The 8885-nt window shown below is 47.1% G+C and overlaps 1 protein-coding gene across 1 annotated transcript in view; it reads left to right on the top strand.

Annotated features, from left to right (window-relative positions):
* CUNH16orf59 (chromosome unknown C16orf59 homolog) overlaps positions 1–8885 on the top strand; it is a 48264-nt gene that overhangs the window by 27802 nt on the left and 11577 nt on the right. The window contains exon 13 of the mRNA XM_018552333.1: positions 4796–4894. Within this exon, the coding sequence (XP_018407835.1) occupies positions 4796–4894 (99 nt within the window). The remainder of the gene's footprint in view (positions 1–4795; positions 4895–8885) is intronic.

An 8885-nucleotide genomic window follows, 5' to 3' on the forward strand; every position in this document is an offset into this window, starting at 1 on the left:
AGGCAGGGTTAAATCTGATGACTGTGAGAAACATCTTAGTACTGGCAACTAGAAGGGTGTTCCAGGATCACCAGCAGATGCATTCCAGGATCATTAGATTTCAGTGCAGGAAAGGGAGTGGAGTGGAATGAGGCTGAACAACAAGTGGGGAGACTCTAATGCTAAGGGGACCTCTGATGTTAAAGGGGGATTCTAGTGTGAAAGGGGGGCTCTGATATGACGAGGAGAACACCATTTTGTGCATGAAGTCCCCTCTTAAAATCCATATCAGACCCTTATCTCAGATCAGGACCTGGTATGGATTTTGGAGGGGCCACACATTGTTTTTTTTTACATTGACCCCCTTTTCATTTCAGACTGGGGTGTCTTGAAATTTTACATACTTTTAAAGGGTGCTCTGATCGAAGAAACGCTGCCATAAGCCATATAATAGGCAGACCTCAAGCTGGGAGAGGCAGTGAGCCAGTTACAGGAAAAGCGGGGTTCAGGGGAACATGTTGGCTACATGCTGAACACTATACCATAGCTACAGGGAAGAAAGCTTTTTTTTTTTTTGGCAGTTCTAGAAACTCGTGACTGGCCCCGGCCCAACATGAAAAGGTAATTTTGGAAAAGCAATACATTACAAAATAGCTCGTGCAGCATTCATTGGATTATTTGAACAAAGCCAGCATTCCTTTTTCCTTGCTCAGGGACCTGCCGAGTGGCTCAATATCCGAGGGCCTGAGTTACAGGACATTTTAGACTATTCAATGTTCTTGTTCCTTGCTATATATTTCCCGGCTCTCGGCGTGTGTCACCGTGACCGCCGCTTGGCTGGTTTTTACAAGTTTCGCTTTTTATTCTCGAGCGTGCAGCGGATTCATTTTGTGCCGTGGCATTAGAGAAATGGCGTGACTCACGCTGCTCGTCCCACCTCAATCCTAGCCCCATCTGAGGTTCCATCAGGTTGCATCAGACACAAAGTACTTAACCCTTCGAGCGCTGGCCGTAGAGCAGATGGCAGGAGACGCCGGCGATCGCTCTTGTGCTCGTATTCGTGTCCTGAAGCTACACGGCTGGAAAATGAATGTGATCTCATTAAGCCATTCTTTACATTTTTATTAACGCGATCAGGATTGATGTGTGAGTGTTTTTTATTTCATCACGCTCCAATGAATATTGAAAATGAAGCCTTGGAAAGCATACAGGGAGCACAGGCTATCTGCTCATTACGTCAGTCTTCCATCCAAGCGTTGCTGGAGTGCAGTAGGCCACGCCATTCCTTTTATCGCATTCTAAGACCCTGGTTTTATTTTTCCTGTTTGTAGTTCCGGAGATAAAAACCCAACTCCGGGGTTCTGAGCTAACAAATTCCTGTGTTCTCTGACCGTTATCAGTTACATTGTTCCCAGTTATCTCTGTGGACTACAGAACACCTCTCCCCACCTTATAGAGAAGAGGAGAGTGGAAAGTGTTTTGGAGTCCTGTCCTAGATAAACAACGTAGCTCCTTCATAGACGCTGTATGGTAAGTAAGCATACAGGGAGCACAGGCTATCCGCTCAGCACTTCAGTCTTCCATGCAAACGTTGCTATATTGCAGAAGGCCACACCATTCCTTTTATCGGTAATCTGAGAACTTGTTTTTCCTGCTTGGTTGTAGTTCAGGAGATTAAAACTCAACTCCAGGGTTCGGAATTGATGACTCTGTGTGCTCTCTGCCTGTGCTGGCCGTCGGGGTCCTCCCTGTAATGACACAGCCTGAGGCTGTTGCCTCGGGCGGCATCTCTTTGGGTCATGTTGGGCGCGTCTGGCAGATACACATCAGTAGAAAGGCATCATGGCACACTCACAAACTAGCATGTAAAACAACTTGTCTCACCACTAAGGACAATGACAGAGGTTTGGATACACGTCTTCTGCAAAGGATGTGTTTTGCTTGGCAGATACACATCTCCCTGCCCAGCTCTCAGCAACCTGGGACACTGGCCGGCGTACCGCCCAGCTCCTGGCAACCAGTGACGTCAGTGAGCCAGCCATATTCAGAGCCAGAGCTCAATGTGCACATCGCCCCCGCAAGAACGTGCACCACCAGCAACCCATAACACTCCTGCAATGTGCATCAGCAGCCCACCAGGCGGTGAATAAACTATAGATGAATAAATATCTGTTACATTAATCCTAGTTCTCTCTGCACTGCAGAACATCTTCCCCCTTTTTTCTGGAGAAGTCCGTTCCTAGATAAAAAGTGTAGCTCCTTCATAGATACAGTATGGTAAGTAAACCTTTGAAGAGCATACAGGGAGCACAGCTATCCACTCAGCACTTCAATCTTCCATTCAAACATTGCTGGAGCACAGGGGGCCACATCATTTCCTTTACCCGTAATCTGGGGGCCTGTTTTTCCTGCTTGTTTGTAGTCCAGGTCACTTAAACCCAACTCCAGGCCCTTCACTATCTCCCCCATCCACCAGAGGCAGTATTTTATTCTTGTTTCTCTACCATTTTTTTCCGGGTTCACTTAGTCTTCAGGCCAGTCTCATGACATGTAGGGTCCCCTTCACCTCTTCCCTGGCAGTGGGCGATCCACAGAGATGCAGACAGCAGCATTGACTTGATGATATCAGCGCTGCTCTCTGCATCATTATTATAATACAGGATTTATATAGCGCCAACAGTTTGTGCAGCGCTTTACAATATAAGGAAGACATTACAATCATAATACAATTCAAGACAAGATGGTAAGGAGGGCCCTGCCCGTGAGGGCTTACAATCTAAAAGGGAGGGGCAAGTGATACATGAGGAGGTAACTGTGTGGGGATGAATTCTTTGAGAACATGATGGTTGAGTGGTTAGGTTGAGGTGGGATAGGCTTCCCTGAAGAGATAAGTCTTAAGGGATCGCCTAAAGGCAGTCAGAGTGGGAGACAGACGGACATGTTGGGGTAGAGAGTTCCATAGGATGGGAGAGACTCTAGTGAAGTCCCGGAGGCGAGCATGGGAGGAGTTGATGAGGGAGCTGGAAAGCAGAAGGTCTTTTGAAGAGCGGAGGGGACGGTTAAGGTGATACTTTGAGACCACGTTTGAGGTATAGCCAGGGGCAGAGTTGTGGATGGCTTTGTAAGTGGTTGTTAATATTTTGAATTTTATCCTTTGGACTATTGGAAGCCAGAGTAAGTAGTGGTGGCCATTGTTTTTAGCTGTTAGTAAGTCATTAGTGAGTTTTTTGGGATGGCGGTTTCAATGGAGTGTTGGGGGCTAAAGCCGGACTGTAAGGGATCGAGAAGGTTGTTAGTGAGGTGGCGGCTCAGGCGGCTGTAGATGAGGCGTTCTATGAGTTTAGGGGTGAATGGGAGTAAGGAGATTGGTCTGAGATTGTTGAGGTCGGTAGGGTCCATTGATGTTTTTTTGGGTATTGGGGTGACAGGGAGCTGAGATAATGCCAACCTCAGGGTGTGGGTCCATGAGACTCTGCACTCACAGCGCGCCCTCAGGTTTCCGGCATGTCATTATTGGCACTACACAAAGTGCCGAATGTTACCATAATGCGCATTTTATGGCATGTTACCGCAATAACATCAATATGTTTTGTTCCGATTGTACCATTTTTTTCCCATACCATTTTTGGCGAAGGGTTGATAAAGAATCATGTGTGGGGGGCGAGGGGGATCATGCCGAATATACACTTGCTTTCTTGTTGTAAGATTTAATGCCAGCTTTCTTTATTGATCGCCAAGAAGAACACTGGGGCGTCTTCTTATAGGATCGCGTGCAGGAAGCATATTGTAATAATCCTTTTAATATTTGTGAAGGGTCATAGTTTGATGACGGATCCAAATCTGACATTTCTCCGGTCTCTAAAGGTCCGGCTCACTGGCAACATTACCGTAAGTTGGGGTAGAGAGTTCCATAGGATGGGAGAGACTCTAGTGAAGTCCCGGAGGCGAGCATGGGAGGAGTTGATGAGGGAGCTGGAAAGCAGAAGGTCTTTTGAAGAGCGGAGGGGACGGTTAAGGTGATACTTTGAGACCACGTTTGAGGTATAGCCAGGGGCAGAGTTGTGGATGGCTTTGTAAGTGGTTGTTAATATTTTGAATTTTATCCTTTGGACTATTGGAAGCCAGAGTAAGGAGTGGTGGCCATTGTTTTTAGCTGTTAGTAAGTCATTAGTGAGTTTTTTGGGATGGCGGTTTCAATGGAGTGTTGGGGGCTAAAGCCGGACTGTAAGGGATCGAGAAGGTTGTTAGTGAGGTGGCGGCTCAGGCGGCTGTAGATGAGGCGTTCTATGAGTTTAGGGGTGAATGGGAGTAAGGAGATTGGTCTGAGATTGTTGAGGTCGGTAGGGTCCATTGATGTTTTTTTGGGTATTGGGGTGACAGGGAGCTGAGATAATGCCAACCTCAGGGTGTGGGTCCATGAGACTCTGCACTCACAGCGCGCCCTCAGGTTTCCGGCATGTCATTATTGGCACTACACAAAGTGCCGAATGTTACCATAATGCGCATTTTATGGCATGTTACCGCAATAACATCAATATGTTTTGTTCCGATTGTACCATTTTTTTCCCATACCATTTTTGGCGAAGGGTTGATAAAGAATCATGTGTGGGGGGCGAGGGGGATCATGCCGAATATACACTTGCTTTCTTGTTGTAAGATTTAATGCCAGCTTTCTTTATTGATCGCCAAGAAGAACACTGGGGCGTCTTCTTATAGGATCGCGTGCAGGAAGCATATTGTAATAATCCTTTTAATATTTGTGAAGGGTCATAGTTTGATGACGGATCCAAATCTGACATTTCTCCGGTCTCTAAAGGTCCGGCTCACTGGCAACATTACCGTACGCTGCTGATGCTGGAAGCCATGCAAGACGAAGTGGCCAAATCTTATTGTGAGCTGCAGAAACTGGGGCTGGGTAAGTAATGGGCCTTGTTATCAGGCCAGACATTCTGTCCTATCTCGTTGCGCAATCACTCTCCTTGCAAACCTATTACTTTGCTATCCATCTCCTTGAGGACAATAGGCCATCATCTGCTTCATAAATACAGAGTGGTAAGAAGCCAATTTATCTGGAAATGTGAGCTGAAAATTACAGCACGAAATGGATGTGCACTCTACAAAAAAAAAATCGTTTTAGATGTTTGATGGTGATGGTGGAGAGACCACAAAAAGCTGTTTTTTGTTGAAGGTGTCCATTAAAAAAGAACTTGGGGATTTTAAAAAGAAACTTACCCTGGCAATGAGGCTACCGCTGTACTGCAAGGGTTAAGTGCTCATTTTGGTCTAGGAGGCTCAAATAATGAAGATATACTCATCCGATCCTCGATTCCCACCTGGCTGCTAGACCGATCTCCTCAGCCTCTTCTTGCCTGGGTTCCAGCAGTCTAAGGACCTGTGATGTCTTCTAATACAAGTCTATTAGACGTGAAGACGCCAAGGGGCATACCACAGCTGGAGTGGAGGGACAGAGAGGTGACCGGTCACTGCCGTGGGACAGAGGATCAGGTGAGTGCATCTTCTTTATTTTGGAGCATTTAACCCTTGCAGTCCAAGGGTAGCTCCACTGCAAGGGTTACTTTTTAAAAATCCTGGAGTTCTTTAAGTAAAACGTGAGATATTCTCTAAAAAGTTAAATGCAATACATATAGGTTATAGTTCCGCCTGCAGGTAAAACGTTCACTTTTAACAGAACGCAGTGGGTTTTGTACTCTATTCTTTATTTATAATGGTCAGGACTCGCGAAATAATCATTTACTAAATATTTTTTTTTTTTTTTAAGACCGTTAAATATGAAATTTTGAAAAGATGTGAACAGTAGCTCAGAGCTCCAGTAGGTGGAGCTCTAGACTACTTTGTACATGCTGTACGGCTTCTTAACCAGGAGCAGTTACGGCTCGTTCACACCAGCCGCAGTCCGTTCCGGCACCATTGGGACCAGAAAACAATGGATCACATTGCGGCCGGCTCACTTTGTTTCGGGGCAGGAGGGGGCGTGGCGGTGCATTGAAGTCAATGGCACCGCAGCCACGCCCTCCAGCCGCAATGCGATCGCCCGCACTGGAGCGTGTGGCATATCAGTGCCTGTGTTCTGGTTTAGTCAGAAAAAAATGCTGCAAGCACTATTTTTTTCTGACTGCACGGAACCGGAACGCAGGCACTGATATGCCATGCGTTCAGGTGCGGGCGATCGCATTGCGGCTGGAGGGCGTGGCTGCGGTGCCATTGACTGTAATGCACCGCCACACACCCTCCTGCCCCTCAACAAAGTGAGGCGGCCGCAATGCTGCGATCCAGTGCGTTCCGGCCCCAGTCAGGCCGGAACGCACTGTGGCTGGTGTGAACAAGCCCTTAAAGCCCAATTGGACCATCAGTTTAAATCATCTAACTACATTAAAGTTGCATCAAAACAAAAGACGTTCAATGACTTACAGTTCAGCCAGCCTGCTGCAGAGAAGGACCCTTGGTCTCTGTGCAGAAGCAATGGTCTCCCTGCAAAGGTTCAAAATGCCCCCCCTTAGAGTCAGACCTATAGCTCTTCAATCAGTGAGGAGCATGAGCTTTGCGGACTGACTCGTCTGACTTACCAGGGGGAGGATAGGACCTCTACAGTGAGACCACTGCTTCAACACAAAGAGAAAAGTTCCTTCTCTACTGCAGCCTTTCTCAACCAGGGTGCCTTCTGGCTTCCTCAGGGGTGCCTCAACATTTTATGATGGTAGATCTTTGATTGAAGGGGTCTCCTGATTTGAAGGGATGACCCCCACTTTTGCATGGGGTCCCCCCTTACATTTTAAACAGGGGTGCCACAAGATTTTTCAGACTTTTTAAGCTTGCTTCAAATAAAAAAAAAAGGTCTGCTCTACAGCATGCTGGCGAGGGACAGAGTTTTCTAAGCATAACGCACTGTAAGACTTTTGTTTACACTGAGGGGATTTTATAAAAACTGGAGCAGACAAAATCTGGAGCAGATGTGCACGGCAACCAATCAGCTTCTCTTTTACATTTCCAAATCTTAACTGAACAAAGTAAAGAGAAAAGCTGATTGGTTGCCCTGGGCGACTGCTCCTGATTTTGTCGGCTCCAGTTTTGATAAATTCCCCCCATTCTGTTTTGATGCTCCTGGAATTTATCTAGCTGATTTTAAACTGGCTGGCCTTTACAGTGTAACTGCAGCTTTGGGGTGAGGGGTCCCCTTCGCTGTTTTATAGTTATCTGTCCTCGATCATGCGACATATTACTCACTAGAACGCACAGGTGCTTGTCAAATTCTCCCTGGCTAGGCCCGTGGATGCGCTCTACCCTCCCATTCATTCCTATGGACCTCTGAGTCACAGCTTGCACTCCAGACTGACTCTCCATAGGAATGACTGGGAGCACATGTGTAGCCAGGAAGAATTTGTGCAATCTAATGAGCGATATCTCGCTGGATCAGGGCCAGTGGACTGGAAGATTGGGGGCTGTAGTTACAAAGGTGCAGTTACACTTTCAATCACACATTTCAGAAGTTTGGCACCGGTTCTCTCAGAATAAACATCTGCTGTACTACCCAGCAATCTGGCAATGGCTAATCATACTGGCTCATAAAATGGAGATCAATGGCACGTCAGCTGCTGCCCTTCTCAGGAGTCTAAACAAACCACTAATCTAATGACAGGGTGGTAGGTTTACTGTCACCTAACAATCAAATTGATTAACCTTAAAGGAGACGTATGGGGAGAGTATAACACATGCTACCCATGCTTAGAGCTAGCGTGTAACTGCAGCGGTCCCACGCCAACTCCAAGATGGAGAGCTGACCGATCATGTGACTGCTGATCAGCTCTTGGTCTCGGCTCCCAGCAGAGAGTAGTGACTGTCAGTCAATTCCCCCTGTAGGGATTCTCCTTCTCTACTCCATCAATGCTCGCTGGAGCTACAGGCCGAGGGGAGCACAGACAGGGCTGGCTCTGGTCTTACTTAGGCAGTTAGGGGTGAGGGCCGGATTTCTATTTCGGGTGCCTGTAGGCACTAATGGAAATCTGTTCAGCCTGAGCCGGCTCCCTTACCTGCTGTGGGACCAGCCATCTTTTGCATATGCAGAGAAGTGTTGTGTAAGGCTGCCCTAAATGCATTTTACAGGGTAGCTTTACACAGCGCTGTGGTTCTTTCCCCAGCAGCTAGTCTTGAAGCAGGAGGGTGCATTTTGTGCAGAATGTACACTCTTTGCTATTGCCGGTGTTGTATCTTGACACAGCACTGGGATTTAGGCATAGTAAGTGCCTGCACAACGTCCTTCTGTGGAGGGTGCCTGTAGGCACGTGCCTACTCTGCCTAATGATTAATCCGGCCCTGACTGGGTTGGATCCCAGGAATATTCTGTATCCTTCACAGCTGTGGTGCGGCTCAGCTGTCAGCTGATAGTGGGCTTTAGCCTGCCATTTAAAATGTTAGAGCAGGGGTGGGCAACTCCAGCCTTCCAACTGTGCTTTAACTACAAATCCCAATATGCCTTTGCCTCTGGAAGTTATGCCTGTAACTGTCAGTCTTGTAATGCCTCATGGGACCTGTAGTTCCACAACAGGTGGAGGGCCAAAGTTGCCCACCCTTGTGTTAGAGCAGGGGTCAAAATTTCAAGTCCTGAGCTACTAGCCAGGCTTTAAGAGTTACTTACCTCCAGTTGCCCACCTAACCCCTACCCTGCCCTTAACTCCACCCCTGAACACACCCCTGAAAACACTGTTAGATGTTTTATGCAAAATAAAGTTACAAAAATAAATATTAACAACTTTAACAATATTACCATAAAGGTCCCTGCCCCCACATATAAAATAATACACTCTCCGCCCTGTTCCATGCACCCCCACACATAAAATATTACCCTCTCCCCCCTGTTCCCTGCCCCCTCACACATAAAATAAGAAGCCCCC

The sequence above is a fragment of the Nanorana parkeri genome, unplaced genomic scaffold (assembly GCF_000935625.1).
Source record: "Nanorana parkeri isolate BGI_ZX_2015 unplaced genomic scaffold, ASM93562v1 scaffold85, whole genome shotgun sequence".
NCBI lineage: Eukaryota > Metazoa > Chordata > Amphibia > Anura > Dicroglossidae > Nanorana > Nanorana parkeri.